This window comes from Phyllopteryx taeniolatus, chromosome 21 (assembly GCF_024500385.1).
Source record: "Phyllopteryx taeniolatus isolate TA_2022b chromosome 21, UOR_Ptae_1.2, whole genome shotgun sequence".
Lineage (NCBI taxonomy): Eukaryota > Metazoa > Chordata > Actinopteri > Syngnathiformes > Syngnathidae > Phyllopteryx > Phyllopteryx taeniolatus.
Genome location: NC_084522.1, coordinates 10976543 through 10996777, shown reverse-complemented (window position 1 = coordinate 10996777; position 20235 = coordinate 10976543). Strand labels below are relative to the sequence as shown.

Genomic DNA, 20235 nt, shown 5'->3' with positions numbered 1-20235 from the left:
ATGCTGAGTTCTCGTTTGAAATCAGCATGGCGGCAAGTTTCATGCCACTGAAGTGGCATATTATTTCCTAAAAAAAAAGAAATAATATTTTTTTAATTGTGCAAGCAATAGGAGTTCTGCTGTACCAGAATGTATGGTGCTCAACATACAGTAAATGCCCTGACATAAACAACAATTCAAATTCAGTGGTTTGCTTTGTTAAGCCATTAGGTGGAAACTTGAACTAAACTATCTCTTATGTTATTCAAAGATATTCATGGGTCTTCATACTGCAGATGCAGACATTCTGGTTAATGATATACCAAAAACAAAATGGTGAAATAATTAGCTAAATGTGCAAACTCTGAGAGTTGTTTTCTGTTTTTGATTTAAATCTGCAGGCAAAAGACAATATTTTAAAATAAAAATCTTGTGTTTCTCCACAGTGATCGAGGTTAACCATCATGTGAACAAAGTAATCCCCAGAAATTGAATACAAGGAATACAAGGTGGGTCAGATGGTTTGGCTCTCCTCCCGTGACCTTCCACTCCAGACGGAATCCCATAAGCTCACTCCTCGCTACATTGGTCCATTCCATATCACCAAAGTCATTAATGCTACCTTTATTCAATCAAAACTTCCCCAATCCTTCAAGCTCCATCCAATATTCTACGTGTCCCTGCTTAAGCCTGTCTCCACCAGTGTGCTACACCAGCCACACCGCCAAGCTACCCCACCTTTTGCCACCAGAACACCCAGCTTGGCGCAGACCGGTCTGCCAAATTGGCAAACACATACAGTGAGCCTTGCGCTTGCACGAAAATCAGAATCTGCTGGCTGTCACAGACATTGGGCCATATTGTGGTGATCATTGATTTGGTGCACTGACTGTAGCATGACCTTCGTGTTTTATAGCACAACATTTTGAGGGAAATCAAACAATTCTCATGGAAGAATGTCAGACATTTTGTTCAGTCATTCTTGTTATTTATTAGCTGTGTGTTTTTGTCTTTATTTATTATTTTGTCTTTAAAAACCAAGCTTCCTTACAAGGGCTGCATATTTTACTTCAAAATGCCTTGATAGTCTTGAGATTTCTTTGCTCCCAGCATAGGTTCAAGATTGTGCCAGATTTAGGAAAAGAACATAATTAAGCCTCCTGTTTGTTTCATGGGGTACAGTTATTTCCTTTGTAAACATCACACACGTAAAAACCTTTGTGAAGAAAACAAATAAATAAATCCTAAGAACACTGTCCCAGAAGCATTGTAGCTTGTCAATATGCATTTCAGCCCATTCCAGTCTGATCAGTTTCAATTAATTTCTGATTGTGGGTTTTTCTTTAACAAAAGGGTACCAACAATTTTGCTTGTGCCGTGCATACAAATGAAAAAAGAAGTCTCATTGAGAATAACAGAAATCAGTGATTTAATCAAATGTCTGTGCAATAAAATACTAAGTTAGAGTACTATCATTTTTGTTGAGTCCATATTCATGAGTTGTTGTTGTTGTTTTTTTTTTTAAACATAATTCTGTTGGACCACAAAAATAAAAACAATGCCTGATTTTCATTGGTTAATTTTCAATAAATATGTATGCATTACTTCTGTCAGTTCAAGTTATTTTAGTGATCATTGTTGGTTAATCTTTCATGAACACATGGATACCAACATTTGTCCATGTGTGTATTGTATATGCATCACATTTAAAACATTTAATCAAAAATAGTCCATTCCTGACAATTCTAGTTGCCTTGTAACATAGTCTAAAATTATTCTTTCATTTCCAAGATCCTTAAGGTAGAAATGAGACCCATCAAGCATCCTGACGTTGAAATCTCCTGTTGTGATGGCTTTCCATGCTGTTGACAAACAAGTGCAATTAGATGCATTCAAACTGTGACAACAGCAAATACAAAAAGGACACATAGTATAATAATGGTAAATTCACATTGTTTAAAAAAAACTGAACGGTCTGCCGAATAAATATTTTGGGGCAATACAGTATTAGCTTTTTCAATAGCCCACTCGGTGTATAGAAAATTACAATACTGTAGTTCCAAACACCCACACAAGCTGTAACTCCTGCTGTATGATTCCTATACTGTATTAATCATCGGACCACTGACCTTGTAAATCATGAGGAATATCATCCTTCCCATCAAAGCATGAGACTGGGCAGGAAAGGAATGCACTTACAGGTTTGTTACACCTGAAGTAAATTAAGCAAAATACAGCTACTACGATATAAGCAAACAGTACAGTACATTCATTTTAAAGTTTTTTCATTAATGGAGTTGTGAGCGCACTTGTAATTCTCGACAACATGGAGGTCAGCCTTAAGCGCAGGAAGGAACACTTTCAGTACTTCAGGGTTGGCCAAGAGCTCAGGCGGAGTTCCTCCAATCGAAATCAGCCACTTGAGAAAGTCCTCATCTGATAAGTCACTTCTCTTTGGGGCTTGGATCCGAGTCTCAGACTATAAGGATACAATGACGAGAGAATGTGACGTGGTTCTAAATAGCAGACAGTGAAGATAAAGACTACAAAACTACAGTTCTGATAGATTAAATTCAATATTTTAGTGATTATAATCTCTCAAGGGGAAATTCAACGTACACTCTTCACGGCTATTTTTGACAGTACAATCAATTTCTCATGATAAGTAATGCAGAAAAATGTAAACAAATGTATGCTGTAAAACATAACTTGATCTAAATCTTACATAAGGTGCTGACGCACCAGACAGGAAGATGTGAACTGGCTCAATGTTTTCCAGTTTCTTCAGAGCATCTGCAACAGCATAGCTTGTAAAGGCACCAAAACTAAGAAGGGTAAACATGGTGTCATTCTATATATTTTAAAAATACTAGAAGAAGAAACATATGTTGTCATGTCATACCTGTGGCCAAAGAGAGCAAATGGCTTCTCTTTGAGTACTGGCAATAACAAATTAAGAACTTCATCCACAATCTGTTGCATATTCTCAAAGAAAGGCTCTTTGGCCCTACTTTCCCGTCCGGGAAGTTTGACAGCAAACACTGAAAGTAAAAGAATAAGATCATTTGGAAAGTGGTATCCAAACCATGGCGAGTGGGACATTTGCGGGTTACCGTTGTTTTTTTTTAGAGGCCCACAGCATAAACAGTGTTCTACTTACTTTCTACACTGGGTGGCAAGGAAAGAGAAGATAAGAAACTTATTCATATCAACTTCCTTGTCCTCCACCAATACCAAATGACTAAAGTACTGTAGTAAAAATATTTCTACATATTCATAATGCTCGGAAGAATGAAGATACCAGTAATTCAGTTAGTGGTACAATAGCAACTGGCAGGAATCATGATTGCTTGCTCCACTTTCTGCTCTGTGTCAAGGTCATCTTAGTACACTTTGCTTTGTTTTGGTTTCGAATTTAAAGATATGATCTTGACCTTTGGAAGAAAAAATTGGACACCCTAATTTTGCCTTTTTGGTTTAGGAACTAAAATAAAATACATTAAATACAAAGCATAGCACTATTAATCACACAGTAAATTATTCAAAACAATAGTGTAATTATTATTGTTGTGGTTACCTTCTATGGAGCTGTTAAGGACGCTGCCCCAGCGTGCATAATGTATGGAGCCTCCACCTGCCCAGGGGAAACAGATCAACCTGACAACAGCATCTGGCTTTTTCTTGAAACAATTGATCAACTTTTCCATCCTGGAGTTGTAAACGTATGAATATCCAAAACTGATTTGTGTCTGTGTTGATTCAGCATGCAGGGAAGCGGCAGACTCCCCGGCCAAAACAATATAAATAAAACCTAACAACACACTGTACTGCCACTTTTCAGCTATTACATTTCCGGGATTTTTTTCTTTTACGGTTGTGTTTACTGTTGTCGTTTTGACAGGTAGAGACATCTATGGTGTGGAGTAAGCATGTCAATGCGCAATAGTTTTGCAGTGGTCAAGTCACTAAAAAGCTAATACTACGTGGATCGATGGTCTTCGAGGGTTCGAATGGGCGGGGGCGGTATAAAAATAAAGGCGATTATAATTTAATTTAAAAAAAACACACACACATAAAGTTGGGAGGAAGTGACGTTTCCCACAGCCGGTATTTTCCTGAAGGGGTTCCCTTGGTGGCAACAGGAGCCTGACTTTGTGTCAAGTTAACCCTAGACACTATATGGGGGGGGAAAACGGAAATAGATTTCTCTTATTTTGGAATTGAGGCTGAATAGCGTTTTAATGACTATTGATTTTAATGACGAGATTAGTGAACAATCATTGTGTGGAAAAAAATAAAAACACAATGTACATAATCTTCTTTCCCCTCCTCTAAAGTTGTTACTCAGTAATACGAAAAAAATCATTCGGTGGTGGAATTATTTTAAAGGGGTATTTCGGAAGTCTAATTTGCCGCTCTTTGCTAACTTGATCTCAGGGTAGACGAGGGCGCCGCATATCATTTCACACACCGGAGTGACTGTCGCTGCTGTCGAGGCAGTTATCGGCGGTGGTGAAACGTTGCTTTTCTGATGTAGAAGAACAGCTGTCCCGGCAGGTAACAGGAGAACTGAATAAAATATTGGGTAAATATTCATATGGGTCTTTTCTGTCGTTAATGACGGTGGCTAAAGCTAACTAATGTTACCGCAGTTTGTTGAGTGTTAGCGGCTAATACTCTGTCAGCCATATCGAACAAACTTCGCTTCCAAACGTGACGCGAACTTGAGAATATTGTCATTCTCTCCTTTCAGGCTGACCCGGAAGAAATTCAGAAGAGGTCAGAGGGAAGATTTGTACAACATTTGGCTTACTTTGGAAACGGCAGCAGCGATAACTAACCGGCCAATTGACCCCCCACTTCCCCAGCGGCCCAGTGACACACCAGCTGGGGCAACCGGGAGGCAGCGTTTCGACCTTCCGTTGGAAGCCGTTCTCTGAGCAGGGAGGATTGGTCTCAGGGTGCCGGGTCATCCGGGGAGAGAACTCATGAATGGAAAGCGGAACAACAGGTGGGTTGTCTTGCCAGGCGACCGTAGCTATTAACAGTTCACACTTCGAGGTCTAAAAGCTCTGACATCATGAAAATGGTTCATATCTGCGTTGTGTTCACTCCTAAAACATTTGATTTTCTTTCCTAAAGTGTCAGATGTTTTCATTGATTTTCAAACTGGTAAATGCTGCTTTTTTTTAATTCAAAAGCATTTCATTTCGCAGGGGGTGGGCAAACTATACAATATATGTTTTTGTTTGCGTCTTGTAAAATATATATATATGTGTGTGTATATATATATATATATATATATATATTAGAAAAACAATGTAAAGTACAATAAAATAAATGTAAATACGTCACAGAAAGTTTGTTTGAGCCAATGTCGATGCAGCATACACACCTGTGCAGAATGCCTCAATTTGAGCCAGGAAAAACTCTTGATTTAATTGTCACATGAATGTTATCTTCTTGCAACATGCCAAGAAATGCACCCTGCTTAGATTAAAAATGACAGTGACGTAATGGAGATTACTAAAAAATCATAAGTAAAAATTCTTGGGACTGCAGAAAAAATGCTTTAACAAATTTGGTTATCACAACATATAATAATAATAATAATTGATTTATAATTATTATTATTTTATTGCCCCGTGGGGATAAATTAAGTTTTTTTGAATCTGAATATATGCCCCCTTGGGCCTGTGTACAACATAGGAGATGACTTCAGAACTATCTGATTATGTGCTATTATCTTCCTCCCATGACATCATTGCTATATCATTGCTTGCCTGTCCATGAGGTCATCTTTAATTTTGCAGAGTTCAATAGGCCACTGTTTTGAGCAAGCTGCTCATTTAATTTTTGGGGTTTGAATCAGTTTAAACTAGCAGCAGTATGATAAGCAGGACACTACTATAGCGGTGCCAATGCTTGACTCTCAGCATTCGCCCAACAGTAGCCAACAAGCATTTATTTCATCTGTGTGAATCAGTAAATGAGTGAGTGAAAGAGCCTAAACCAGTTTTTCTACGTCGTTGGTCTGTCGAAGGCAGGTGTCGTGAACCCGTCAGGTGTGCCTGAGAGCCTGACTCGCTTTGACAGCTGTGTGTGTGTGTGTGTGTGTGTGTGTGTGTGTGTGTGTGTGTGTGTGTGTGTGTGTGTGTGTGTGCGCGCGCGCGCGCGGGCCTGCGTGTGTGCCTTTTCTGCTACTGCCATACCATAGCAACCCAAACTGTTGAGTAATGGTCAGTCAGATGCGTCCTGCATTAATTACACACAAACTGAGCATGTCAGTTCATTAGTCAATTTACTTTGTTGCCAAGGGGCACACTTTATGAGTCCCAGATTTGTGTTTTATTGATGTTGTTGTGGTCGGTTCTGGACTAATATTGACCTATATTAGCTTTGCACTGGTTTTTTTCATAGGGGTGAGACATACAACAATGATAAATTAGAGTAATACAATGACAAACGTATTAGATCTGGGGTGCCACACTTGTTTTCATTGTGGGCCACAATGTAGGTATAGTTGCTCTTGGGCATGTTATAATGATAAAACCACATAAATGTATAATCGCTAGATAGAGGTGTAACGGTACGCCCCACGGTTCTTTTCGTAACTTGGTTTTGATGTCACAGCTGGGTTCACTAAGGGTACAGTAAAGGAGCAAAATGCAAAACAAGCTGCTTGTCTTTTGTGTAAACAGGAACAGATTAACATTTAAAATGATACAGCAAATGCAGCTTTTCATTTAGGAAATCAATAGTTTGTCTTCTTTTTAGAAAGCGAACAAGACGGACAAGTGTAACAGTACCCATTTAAAGTAAGACAGGGTGACTGGCCTAAAATACAATTCCCAATGTTTTTTTTTGTCCACAAAAATCCTTCCCCCTTCAATAAAAAGAAAAAGCAAATGACAATGACAGTCTTCAATATTTGGAGAAAGTGATCCATTAAACACAATCCTTAATGTAATTGAAATGTTTTTTTTTAAATGTTTGACAATTTAGCATCAATTAAATAATAAAAATATTCCCTTTGGAATTAATATGCAACATAACTGTCATTGACCCTTACATGAATAAAAGATGTTGCTGCCAAACAAAATTTACTTTGTCCTTTAAAATTCAAACAAAATCCTGCATACAGTATATAGCATTCCACGTACATGTCAGGTAGGTTGTCTAGTTATAATTTACTTGCTGTAATGTCACCCTTACACTGAAAACACACTATAGGGATAGAAAGTTATTTCGAGCCTATATTATTCAGCCAGATATGGATGGCAATGACGTTGGAGCACGACAGCAAAAATCGTTTTTTCATAGATCTCTTGTGTGTGCGGTGTTGCAGGAGCCGTTAGTGCCCAAGCCCTTTTTTCATTGCCGCAGCGACCCGGCTATGGCACCGTTGGGAAGCCCATCAAGCTTCTTGCAAACTGTTTCCAGGTTGATATCCCCAAGATTGATGTCTACCTCTATGAGGTTGACATCAACCCTGACAAATGTCCTCGCCGGGTCAACAGGTAACAAAAGAGCCATTAACAAGATTAATCCCCGAACGATTTCTTGCCAAACATTAATCCATCCATAATGTGTTTGGTTTCCATAGGGAGGTGGTGGACTCCATGGTTAAGCATTTCAAGGTGACCATCTTTGGTGACCATCTTCCAGTTTATGATGGGAAGAGAAGCCTCTACACTGCTAACCCACTTCCTGTTGCCACTAGTGGGGTAAGAGTAGTTACTCATCTTCATGTTGTGGTTCTGACTGACACGTAGACAAGTATAGCATTGTCCCTCGACTTTATGGCCTTTATGAAGAGTGGCGTGTGGATATACTGGTGCTGGATTGTTAATGCATTCTAAAAAGTATCTATAGTACATATAGGCCGTAGACAGGATGTCAAAAGTAATGCTCTGCAATTTATTAAGAAATCCTACAGTGTCACACGCTAAACTATGTTGATAAATGGATATTTGTTCCCATACTATGCCTACATAAATACGCCACAAACTGTTGGTGAAACACTTTGATAGCATTTCAAATGCTTATAAACATCTTGGAGCATTGCTGTACCCTACAAACTCTAATAACCTACCTAATACAGTACAGTAAATAGCTTGCAGCTAAGCATGCACATAAACGATGTACAGTACCTGTCTGTATACGTAAACAATTCTGATGATGATCAAGAATTACTGTAGTGGTGCAGAACAACAGTGACATCGACAGTACTGAGTTTTAATGCTCCTTGGGCTGGCCTGCGCTGATGCGAAAGTCCGCCGCTTTGTAGGCCACTGGCTTTACAATTTTTTTGCATTTAGGTGTTTACTGACTTGAAGCTGCTGGATCCACAAGGCGACAACATTAACTAGCGATCCTAGATAGGTTTAGTGGTGTTCCACTGAGCTGTTGTAACGGATTCCAGTGGTTTTGGTGCCATGTTTAGTACTAGTTTGAGGAAACTATCATGAGCCACACACACACACACACCTACACTGCAAAAGTTTGGTTGAGTGGACAACTGGTTTGATGGATTTGTGGCGTGTTTATGGCTGACAGTCTCAATTAAAGAGTCTTTACAATACAATAAATATCATACGGTATATACTGTAGAAAGTATTTGCCACGAAAAAAAAGTAGCTTTTTTGCCACGTTACAGAAAACAGTGAATAGGTGAGTTTTTCCAGTGAATAATGGTGGATGGGTTCCCCAAAAAGTTACCAGCCTCAATTCATAACCAGGGCCTTGTCACTTTGCAACAACTGTGGCTGTTGTTACCTTTACTGTGACATCTGATCATGTCTTTAGCGCAACATACGCCTTCTGCATAATTTTACATCAGGTGATTGATGCAAAATGCATTTGCCACCAATAAATACAGTACATTTGGTAAGATATGCTATAACAAGCCTCCATTTCCTCAGGTTGATTTGGATGTCACCCTCCCAGGCGAAGGTGGCAAAGACCGCCCATTTAAGGTCACCGTGAGGTTTGTATCGTTGGTCAGCTGGCATCTCCTGCATGAGGTCCTGATGGGACGTGGCGTAGCAGAACCGCTGGATCTCGAGAAACCTATCAGCACCAACCCAGTTCATGCTGTTGATGTGGTTCTTCGACACCTGCCCTCCATGAAGTAAGATCGCGTGCCTGGAAATGTGCACAGAAATTTAACACAGCCGCCATAGTTGGAGAACAATCAAGTCTAATTGAAATGATTTTTTTGGGGGGAAAGGATTTGCTGTTATAATGTGGAAATGTTTGAATTATGTATTAATTAATTCATTTTGATGGGGTGTGCTGGATTCTTAGGTGAGTTTAAGTGGTCTGTCACATCTTTAAGGTGTCAACATTTCGTATGAACTTCTTCCAGCAACACTTGTCACCACAAGTCAACTGTTAGTCTACAATAATACAACCTAAATGTGATCCTCAACTGTCAATATTGATAGCCTAAATAGGTTTCGGTTGACACACGTGCAGACTGTTTTTGCCACTTCCAGTCCTGTTTTATTTCTAACAATTACTGTACTCTTTTAATGGCGATCAGGTACACCCCTGTTGGCCGATCCTTCTTTTCCTCCCCAGAGGGCTACGACCACCCGCTTGGTGGAGGAAGAGAGGTTTGGTTTGGCTTTCATCAGTCCATACGGCCGGCGATGTGGAAGATGATGCTCAATATTGATGGTGAGAAAGCATAACATTCTTAAAATTGCTTTAACCATTAGAGAACTTGTGACAGTGACATCTACGATGAGATCAAATGCTGCCTTTCCCTCTTCGAACACACCATGGCATGGCTAGAATTAGTTGATTTTTCAGGGCTTTCTGGAATTTGGTAGGATTTAAAAAAAATTTTTAACTCCATATTTTTTTGCTATTTGGTTTCTGTTAATTCAAGTATCTATTTTCGTGTGAGTGTCTAAACATGGGGGAGTTTCAAGCCAAACTAGAATATGTAAATGGTCATATCATATTGTTCAATAACTATAAAAATGTTTCCGTTTTGAGCATTTTATAGCCGATTGTTCGATTGACTCTTAGACTGTCAGCCGAATAATCAGCAAATAGGATGGAATTCCACAGCTTTTAGTTAGACTTTAGCCAAGCATGTTAAAGTGCTGCATACTTTGTGTAATAAGTTCAGTGTATCTAAGTCCCGCCCTCTCTGTGTTACTTGAGCTCTTGCAGCTGCAATTTCTCAATGTGTCAATTTCTTTTTTCCGTCGAATTTTAGTGCAGTGACGGGCCATTCATTGATACCCGGATCTTCAGTGGGGATTTGCCCAGCTCAAACCAACTCTGAATAGCATCACTATCATGATGCTATTATGGAAACCTTCAATACTGCACAACACTGGAATATAGCAGCACGCAACTCTTGCACATACATCATTTGGAGCAGTTCAGAATCAATATTTATCCAAAAACATACATTTAAATTAAAGGCATCCTACTCTCCAGAGATCTCGATGTGTGCCGATCGGTACAAAATGTGTTTTGCTAGTCAAAGTTGGCTGTAACAAGTTGTGTTCTGACTAACCAACCAGAGGATGGGGAAAAATGTGAATGTCATTGAGGGCCAGCGCGCTTGCCCTGTGAGGATTAGTTTGAAATCTGACTAGTTAAAGTAACAGTCTCATCGCTAATAGTTTGAGTTGCAGTTTATCGGCCACCACTACTGATTCTGAAGGCCCTGGGCAGGTTAGGTTGACACAGCAGCGCATATGGAGGCCGAAATCTGATTGAACAAAAATCTAACATCCATGTTCACTACAAGAAGCAGCACAGCCAAGAAAACTGCTGCACAATAAAGAAAATAGAGTTTTGGCAATAAATTCATATAATTCCAGGGATCCTGATCCGGTCAATACCGTGGCATTAAAAAAATCCAAGGTCTCTTGGTTGAATATACACAAAATGATCACCAACTTTGACTGTTACCGATTTTGGCTCTAAATGTAAAGCACTCCAAAGAGCAGCATCTGTGCAACATTTCTCTAGATAAATACTCCTCTATCTGTGTTTACAGCAAAACTAACTCTATCCTTGTCCTTTATTTCAGTGTCAGCCACAGCTTTTTATAAAGCCCAGCCAGTCATCCAGTTCATGTGTGAGGTCCTGGACATTCACAACATTGATGAGCAGCCTCGCTCACTCACCGATTCCCACAGGGTCAAATTCACCAAAGAAATCAAAGGTGGTGAACATTTTCAGGAATGCCGGCCTCTTATTTCATTTGTCATGAATGTTGTTTTATTTTATTTTTCCACACACATTTTTTTTCCACATTATTTCCAGGTCTGAAAGTAGAAGTGACACACTGCGGAACAATGCGTAGGAAGTATCGAGTTTGCAATGTAACACGGCGCCCTGCAAGCCTCCAAACGTATGATTTTATTTTTTTATTTTTTATTTTTATTTTTAAAAACACTCCAAATTGTTAGAAGACCAAATCTGATGTACCTAACAAGTCATTGTATCCTTGAAATCCAGTTTTCCTTTGCAACTGGAAAGTGGTCAGACAGTTGAACGCACGGTGGCACAATACTTCAGAGAGAAATACAGCCTGCATCTCAAGTATCCCCACCTGCCTTGTCTGCAGGTGGGCCAAGAACAGAAACACACCTACCTGCCCCTCGAGGTAACTAACCCTCCCTCACTACTACAGTGTATGGTTTGTGAATTAATTAAATTGTACACCAACATTTTTGGAGAACAAATTTGTTTCCTTAATCCTACTTGCACATGTCGAAGAAATCAAGAACAGGCTTTACCAACATGGTTGACCAACATAAACCATGACCCCTTCTTTAGTGTAGTGTTGACAAATATTATCGGATTGAAATGACAGACACCTCCAACTTTATTAAAAACGAAATTGAAATGTTTAAATATTGAGAAATAATTGGAGTGAATTGTAATCTTCCATTGGGAACAGATGGAGTGGTTAAATAGGACTCAGCTGACATGCACTGTGCAACTTGATAATATTTGATTAGAGAACACAGGTGGCAAAAAAACTGCATTTTAAAAAGCCTGCATAAAACTAATATGGACATTCAGTAGCACATCAGAAAAAAGAAAAAGTAAGATAAATAAAAAGTGTGTTATGTGAGAACCAATAACCGAACCTTTGAATCGGCCTAGTGACGCCCACTGGAGCCTTTTTGTTACTGTTTTGGGCAATAAAACGAGGATGGAGATGAAAAATATGTATTAACATCAGCCTTACTTAGCTTGCTGATTGCATTCGTAAACAATGGGGATTAGAGTAAAAGGGTTTTGAGCTTCTGAATGATCAATACTAAAATAATAAAAAGCCCACAATTCTACTTACACAATAAGTGACTGATTGAATGAACCAAAACTTGTTTGAATTTATACTTTTCATTTTATTTTTTTTAAGGTATGCAATGTTGTTGCTGGTCAGCGCTGCATTAAAAAGCTGACAGATAACCAGACATCCACCATGATAAAAGCAACAGCCCGTTCTGCCCCAGACAGACAGGAGGAGATCAGCCGACTGGTAAATATAACCCACAGATTTAACTGTTTCGTGATTTGTTTACTTAACAACCTTTCTTTCCCGTCAGGTGCGAAGTGCAAATTATGACGCTGACCCATTTGTCCAAGAGTTCCAGTTCCACATACGTGATGAGATGGCTCAGGTGACCGGCCGCGTCCTGCCGGCCCCCATGCTGCAGTATGGCGGCAGGGTGAGCTCCGAACCCTATATGGTACTTACCACACATCATTTGCATGGGTTTCTTTCAATGCTCATTTTAGATTAACAATCTGGACTACACACCTGAAAAAATGCTTCTGTTCTTTGAAGCACGTGTGCTAATTTGAATTTTTTAAAATTCCAGCTTTTTAAAAGTTATGTTTCCATAATTTACCCTTCACCTCTGTTGTATTGGGAAGCTTTTTCGCTGTAATTCCCATGTGCTACCTGAATCTTTGGATCAGTCAACTGAATGCTTGCGTACTTGTACTGTATGTGTCCGTGGGTTTCCCACCCCAGCAGATCAACCCTGCACTGTCGTTACAGAACCGCACAGTGGCCACACCCAGTCACGGGGTGTGGGACATGAGGGGGAAGCAGTTCCACACCGGAGTGGAGATCAAGATATGGGCCATTGCCTGTTTTGCCACCCAGAGGCAGTGTCGTGAAGAGATTCTCAAGTGAGATCACAAAATTTTTATTTGTTGGATTTGGTGCTGTTACGCACCTGTCATAGACCTGTAATATTCTGTCATAAAATTATTTGTTGCTGAACCCTCCGACTGACCTCATCAATAACAGTGATTAGCTGTGGAGAGACATTGGTTTTTTTTTTTTATAACCTTTAGGAGCTTTACTGATCAGCTGCGGAAAATCTCAAAAGATGCTGGCATGCCAGTTCAGGGTCAGCCGTGTTTCTGTAAATATGCCCAAGGAGCTGACAGTGTGGAGCCCATGTTCAGACACCTGAAGAACACGTATCTGGGGCTGCAGCTAATCATCGTAATCCTCCCAGGAAAAACTCCCGTCTACGGTATAAAGATGACCATTTCTTCACATGCTATAATAGCTCAAATCAGAAAATGACTCACGGAAGTCAGAATGAAAAAGAAGTGCTTGTCCGATGACAGGAGTGTGGCTGTGGTCTAAAATCAAGATCCCATTTGTTATCCACAGCTGAGGTGAAGCGGGTTGGAGACACCCTTCTTGGCATGGCCACTCAGTGTGTCCAGGTGAAGAACGTAGTGAAGACCTCACCACAGACATTGTCCAACCTCTGCCTCAAGATCAACGTCAAACTCGGGGGCATCAACAACATCCTGGTTCCTCACCAGCGGTAAAGGCAACGCAATGAACGCATGCAATAAACCGATGCATGACATTATATACTGTATCTGCTTATCAAATCATCCTTGAGTCTGTTTACATGACCATAAGAATCAGAAAACTGGGAGTAATCAGATAATTGTAATAATCAGATCTGACATGTTTACATGCACTTCAGCAATGCAAAAAACCCTCATTTACATGATTTCACTCCAATGTCAAAATTTCTTTCAGATTACGAACCTACATGACTTCAAGTGTACGGTATTGCTAGAGAACAATATGAGGAAGTTTTAAAAAAGAACTTAAAAAGTTCAAAAGCCAGAGTTTTCTACTTAAATGAGTATGTTTAAAATCTCATAGAAGTGCTTGCCAGAGTAAGGACACACTTATTTGCAAGAAGGCTGGTGGCAACAACAAAATGGATTGCTGTTGCAAAGTGGAGACTGGATTAGAACAAAGTAGCATGCAGAGCTGGAGCAGACGGAGTCGTCTAACATTAACATGTTTGTTTATTTTTTGTATTTCTGGCTGTTGATCCTCAACTCTTAGTGCAACTGGAACTGTTTCGCATTGTCTTCTTATCCACCCAGACCTTCCGTGTTCCAGCAGCCAATCATCTTCCTCGGAGCTGATGTCACTCATCCTCCAGCGGGAGATGGAAAGAAGCCATCAATCGCAGCGGTGTGGCAAGAAGTTCAACAAAAAGACATTTTCTCTTGGTCCACCTTTTGCATACAGTAAAATGAAGCACGTCTGTTATTAAATACATGTTCTCTACAGGTTGTCGGCAGCATGGACGCTCACCCCAGCAGGTACTGTGCTACTGTGCGAGTCCAGAGGCCCAGACAAGAGGTCATTCAAGACTTGGCCTCCATGGTGCGAGAGCTCTTGATCCAGTTCTATAAATCGACTCGCTACAAGCCAACTAGAATGATCTTTTATAGGGATGGGGTGTCTGAGGGCCAGTTCAGACAGGTAAGCAATATATAGTGTATCAGTAATAAGTAACAGTAGTTTTCATATTTGAATGCATTGTGAACACATACTAGTTGTATTCTCCAAACATTTCTGTATAGGTGCTATATTATGAGCTACTAGCTATCAGAGAGGCATGCATCAGTCTGGAAAAGGAATACCAGCCGGGAATTACTTACATTGTTGTACAAAAACGACATCACACTCGCCTCTTCTGTGCAGATCGCAATGAGCGGGTGAGTACCCTTTAACTATCAGTAGCACGGGATCAGAAGTGAGACACTGATGATGTTATGGTTGATTTTCTGACAGGTCGGAAGAAGCGGAAACATTCCTGCAGGCACAACAGTGGACACCGACATCACCCACCCTCATGAGTTTGACTTTTACCTCTGCAGTCACGCTGGAATCCAGGTCTACTTGCACAGGGGGGGGCTCATACTTGTTTGTCCTTCTTCACTAAAGCCCTTTTCTCATTTGCGATTAACTTGTCTCTTCCTCCCCCCGCGCCCCCCAGGGCACAAGCAGGCCGTCGCACTACCACGTGCTGTGGGATGACAACTGTTTCACTGCCGACGAGTTCCAGCTCCTCACCTATCAGCTGTGCCACACATACGTCCGCTGCACACGCTCCGTCTCCATCCCGGCACCCGCCTACTACGCCCACCTGGTGGCCTTCCGTGCACGCTACCACCTGGTGGACAAAGAACATGACAGGTACAGAATAAATTTTTGAATTTAAAGAAAAATAACACCAGATAATGGACTTACTTGTATTTTCTGTACACTTTGTTTTTTTGTTTTTTTTAACATTCTTCGTGCCAGTGCGGAGGGCAGCCACATCTCAGGGCAGAGTAACGGCAGGGATCCTCTGGCGCTGGCCAAGGCCGTTCAGATCCACCACGACACGCTGAGGACCATGTACTTCGCCTGAACACGCCTCCACTTTCACTCGCCATGCCAGTGAAGAGCCCCCTGTATGCAAGTTGAAGCCGGCCGACTGTTTTTCTCTCCCCTCCCCCCGTGGCACCGCTGTGTTCCAGCATTGAGGATTCTCCTTTTTTTAAGAAGTTTGTTTAGGTTCATGAGTTAGATTTCACAGTAGCTTGGTATGAGTTTGTACGTTGAAGACAATAGGGAAACCCAAAGCGCCTGACTATGTTTATTTGTAACAAAGCATCTTGCCCTTTTAGGACTAATGAGCCTGGTTTATCATGTTGATGGTTTTAAATATTGCTCGTGTGTGCGTGCTTTCGTGCGTGCATCTTCAAAAATGGTAAACTGCCTTAATGTGGATGCTTTAAGCCAGTGCCGAGTCAAAGTGCTCCAGCCAGTCAGTTGGATTACAGAGTTAACGAAATGTGACTTGGAGTAACAGCCGTCCCTTGATGCCTTACTTTGAAGTGCATAAACTTAGACTGTTATTGATCTTGTAGGCCAGCTGGTGTGTGCTGAACAGTTCTCACAAAAAGTTAGGGATATTCTGCTTTCGGTTGAAATTTCTGGATGAAGCTAATATGCGCTCTAATCATTAGGGCCTTTTCCCACCGCACTTACTGCAAGCGAAATGTCCGTGCGGCAACTCCGGTGCAACCCGACCGTGCTGACAAGGAAGTTGGGAGGCTTTCCCCGATGAGTAGAACGCAATGTTGCAATATGTATTTGTTATTGTTACAAAAGAAAGCCCTGGCTTTGCTAATATGAAGTAGGATGAGGTGACACTACAGCAAAAAAAGGGATTTGGTGTGTCCTATACTAATTTTCATGGCAGCATCTCCGTTTAAACTGGTTCATGAGCTGCAGTACCACGAAGACGCTCCGAGGTGTATTTCAGGCTGAGCATGGAGCAGTTTGAAAGCCTCCTCTAGAAAGGGCTCAGTACATCATTTTTCTATTGTCATGCTCATGATAGCTGGACACCGCAGTTATGACTTCCTCCATTTTCCCCTTGCCATTTACAGCACAGTCCGCTAAAATATCACTCAGAAATCACTCCGCCAGCCTCTTACTTATTGGCCGTGCTGTCTGACGTCACTGCAACGCTGCTCTCGAATGGAACATTTTTCTATTCGCGTCACGTCAGCCGCACTCTGCACTTGCCGCACCTTGACACGGTATTCCGTGATCATGCCCCCTCAGCACATACACAATGAATGGGAAAGTCGACGACGGCTTGCGTGTTGCCAAGTGCGGTGTGAAAAGGCCTTTACAGGTGAACTTAATTTGATCTGTAACATTTTGACGTTTAACAGCTAAATTCACAACAGGTTTGTGTCATGCAGGAACCAAATATTCCTAACTCTGTGTGTAGTGTGTGTGTGTTTTATTTGCCTTTTAAACAAAAATCCAAACTCATTTGCAGAATTAGGACAAAGATGTCTGTCGGGCTTACCTCAGGGTGTCCTTCAGTGCAATAAGGTTCCGTGATGAGCAAGTTTTTTTTTTGTCTGTTTCGGATCATGTAGCGGGATGCAAAGTATCTGACATGAATGATGGAGTGTGAAGGGATGCTTTTGAAGTGCCTGATTGGAGTCGAGAGTGCAATGTTTGCGTGGAAATAAGGTTTGTGATAAGCATGTCAGTTTGAAACGTTCTGTTAGCCTCACAGTCACAGCGTCACACCGCCGGTCTCCACACTGCTAACCGGACCCCCCGTGTCACCGGAACTCAACTTTAGCTGCTGCTAGTTAAAGAATAATGTAGTATTTCCTTGAAAATGCATATTATAGACTATATATTAATACAGAGGGACTTGAAACTTATTATATATTTACTGCACTTAAAGGTCATTTGCCTGCATTGAAAGCATCTTTAGTCATGTAAATAGTTCCCCATTTCACATTGGTGTGCCCTGATAAGACGTGACCACTCATTTTTACTTGAAGAAGAGTCAGTCGTGGGCATGTTTAAAAACAACAACAAAAACATTCTTTTAATCTCCTTCAAGAGTTTTGGCTTAATAGACATCTGCATTTTTCCCCTCAGACCTTAGTCCCAAGATGGAGGCATATTTATATTTTAAGGTATTTGTGTAAGAGTGATCTTAATTATTTTCTGGGGGGGAGGGGAAGGGGGGGTATTATTTTAATAAGTGTAATGATGTAATCAGTTTCCGCATCTGTTCATGCAAAGCACTGAGACCCGCTAAGTGTGATCTTCAGTGACACATCTCCATACTCTGGTCGAAGGGTTGTCCTCTGTGCCTTTCTGTGATGGTGCTGAGAAAACAAACAAAAGCTGAAATTCAAAGAACTATCCTCTCCATTTAATCATAACAATACTGGAAGGTGGTGTTGTATTTTGTGTGTGTCTCTGTCATATGCCAAGAACAAAACGGGAGGAAAAAAAATGCAGAATTGATCTGTTTTGGAGCTGACAGGACCAAAAGATGTGACGAGCGAAGTGTTCAGTGAATGGACAATGTCAATCACAACACAAATACATAGCTGCAGCCCTCATGATACAAAGTTCAACACAAACCTCATGTGGTGTTATTTTATTTTATTTTTTTAGACATTATACTGTATCCCCTTCATCACTTTACTGCCTATTTGACGTGTGCGTTTTTTGGACAGCAATAATAAAGCAGCCGTCAAGTGTCTGTGCATCCACTTCATGGTGATCCTTTTTTTTTTAACGTGATTTTGAGACGTTTACAGTCATAAGTCTGTCTCCCAGCAAAAATGAATACAATACAGTACCTGTTGTTGGTTGCATATCACACTCAAATGAAAAAGTATGTTCCTGTTTTGTTTTTCTGCTGATCTTTACGCTAGTCGAGACTGTTTTGTCTTAACACTTGCATGGTCCTAATTTAAACCTTTTATTTAGTTTTCATATTTAATTTTTGTAATTCCTTGTTTAAAAAAACAAGTGTATTTTTTTGGTGGTGATAACTTGTGAAATGCAATTAAAATGTGCTGTTATGAATGGACATTTCCATGTTTGTTTTTTTCAGAACTGGTTACATGACAGCTACGGTGCACTTGCATGTTATAAACGATATGATACCCAATTATGTGGGTCGCCATCGCTGCCTTCTGGTGTGGTCCTAATAAAGTACGAGATATGGTGCACTGGCATATTTGATCCCATTATACTGTATTCTGTAATTTAATGTTATATGTCTGGTGAACAACTGTACTTAAATTGTCAAACACTTATTTATGTTATTTATACCAAAAGTGTCAGTTTAATTAATGAAGTGGAAATTAAAAGGGGATTTTTATAAGCAATACATGTATAAATGTAAGGTCAATTCACCTTGGGAATGTTTCTTAAGTCTTTGCTATATTTCCTCTTAACTATTTAAAAAAATATAAACTTGATTACCCATTTTAGAATTTAGTTATTAGTTTATGAAATGCTTCTCCTGTCAGTCCTCCATACTGATTAAGACTTTAAGTTTTTTGGTTCAAAAATGCTGCTGCTCGCCTCTTAACTGGAAACCGTAAGAGGGAGCACCTGACTCCTATTCTGGTCCCTCCCCTGGATGCCTGTGCACTTTAGATTCTTTTATTTTTTGGGGAATTTCTAAATGGTCTCGCCCCACCTCACCTCTCTGAGATGCTCCATTTCTACGATCCCGGAGGTACCAAAGTCCAGGCAGAAGCTCAGAGGTCTAGAGCTTTTTCTGTTGTCTGTGTATTTATTGTTCTTAACTTTGCTATAGTTTCAATTGTTTCACGCTCGGGTTTTATTTATGTACAACATCTTGTTTATGCTGTTTTTCTTTTTTCTTTCTGTATAACAGAAGTTGAGTTATTTACAGATGCATGCTGTAGTGATCTTAATTGAAATGGTTGGAAATTCAAGATTTCAAGCCCAGAGTGTTGTTGGAGCACATATGACCATTTTACTTTGGCAGCATTTTGTAAAATATATCTATATTTTTAAGTAGAAAATCCGGTTCAACAAAGTGACACTCCTTGCCCATTAGTGGGAAAAGCAAAAACAAAGAAACATTTCATCATTGTAACATTAGGACTGGTAACTAATAAAGCAGTTATGCTGTTCGTTCATGCAGAGGTACACTTTGCAGACCCTGCAGGCAACATTTGAGCACACAATGTTCCCTTTTTTGGCGACACAGTATTTGCAGGTCAGGCTTGCGGTGTAGTAAAAAAGAACATTTCAGTTATCCACAACTACATATCACACACTACTACTAAATCAAGTTTTAACTACATAAGTATGGCAAGTGGATTCAACATTTAAAAGCTAAGCTTGACTATCTGGAATTAACATTGTAGATATCAACAACCTCTTTGTGACTATAGTGATGATTATATGTTGAATAGTTCGAATTTTTATTCGAGATGTCTGTAAAGAAATTGTGACTCATCAAAACGACAGATACCGACATCTGTAATTCAGTTTTGCCTAGTCAAAACTCCATTACAGATATCTACAATTGAGTTGCAGAGATCCGCTAATGAATTCAAACA

General features: G+C 40.3%; 2 protein-coding genes across 7 annotated transcripts; one reads left to right on the top strand and one right to left on the bottom strand.

Moving 5' to 3' along the window:
• Positions 1-1384: 1384 nt before the first annotated feature.
• olah (oleoyl-ACP hydrolase) lies at positions 1385-4011 on the bottom strand. 3 transcript variants are annotated; one of them, XM_061759726.1, is made up of 6 exons: positions 3557-4003; positions 2882-3020; positions 2705-2804; positions 2289-2458; positions 2109-2191; positions 1385-1841 (listed from the first exon to the last, which is right to left on the bottom strand). In XM_061759726.1, exons 1-6 carry the CDS (start codon positions 3888-3890, stop codon positions 1699-1701), a joined length of 969 nt encoding a protein of 322 aa, XP_061615710.1. In that variant the 5' UTR covers positions 3891-4003; the 3' UTR covers positions 1385-1698. The 3 variants fall into 3 exon arrangements, 2 of the variants coding, with proteins under 2 accessions (XP_061615710.1, XP_061615711.1); XR_009786078.1 differs by having other exon boundaries at positions 1779-1841; positions 2109-2219; positions 3557-4011; XM_061759727.1 differs by lacking the exon at positions 2109-2191 and having other exon boundaries at positions 3557-4009.
• A 179-nt stretch (positions 4012-4190) lies between these two features.
• On the top strand, positions 4191-18722 carry ago3b (argonaute RISC catalytic component 3b). Of its 4 annotated transcripts, none has more exons than XM_061759723.1 (21): positions 4202-4536; positions 4733-4758; positions 4848-4990; positions 7328-7499; positions 7586-7706; positions 8904-9112; positions 9527-9663; positions 11042-11176; positions 11278-11365; positions 11473-11620; positions 12386-12505; positions 12573-12716; positions 13031-13164; positions 13333-13517; positions 13661-13820; positions 14404-14494; positions 14594-14788; positions 14890-15024; positions 15101-15202; positions 15306-15505; positions 15614-18722. In XM_061759723.1, the coding sequence occupies exons 3-21, from the start codon at positions 4972-4974 to the stop codon at positions 15720-15722; spliced, it is 2604 nt and encodes an 867-aa protein (XP_061615707.1). In that variant the 5' UTR covers positions 4202-4536; positions 4733-4758; positions 4848-4971; the 3' UTR covers positions 15723-18722. The 4 variants fall into 4 exon arrangements, with proteins under 4 accessions (XP_061615709.1, XP_061615707.1, XP_061615708.1 ...); XM_061759724.1 differs by having other exon boundaries at positions 4202-4564; XM_061759725.1 differs by having other exon boundaries at positions 4191-4564; positions 4733-4990; positions 12573-12695.
• The last annotated feature ends 1513 nt before the right edge of the window (positions 18723-20235 follow it).

Bases quoted from the DNA above. Each gene is read 5' to 3' on its own strand.
- olah (XM_061759726.1), bottom strand. From the start codon at position 3,890: ATGTCTCTACCTGTCAAAACGACAACAGTAAACACAACCGTAAAAGAA. The intron at 3,021-3,556 runs GTAACCACAACA...TTTTACTTTCAG, and splicing joins CCTTAACAGCTCCATAGAAG to TGTTTGCTGTCAAACTTCCC. The intron at 2,805-2,881 runs GTATGACATGAC...TACCCTTCTTAG, and splicing joins TTTGCTCTCTTTGGCCACAG to TTTTGGTGCCTTTACAAGCT.
- ago3b (XM_061759723.1), top strand. The intron at 12,506-12,572 runs GTAAATATAACC...CTTTCCCGTCAG, and splicing joins AGGAGGAGATCAGCCGACTG to GTGCGAAGTGCAAATTATGA. The intron at 15,506-15,613 runs GTACAGAATAAA...TCTTCGTGCCAG, and splicing joins GTGGACAAAGAACATGACAG to TGCGGAGGGCAGCCACATCT.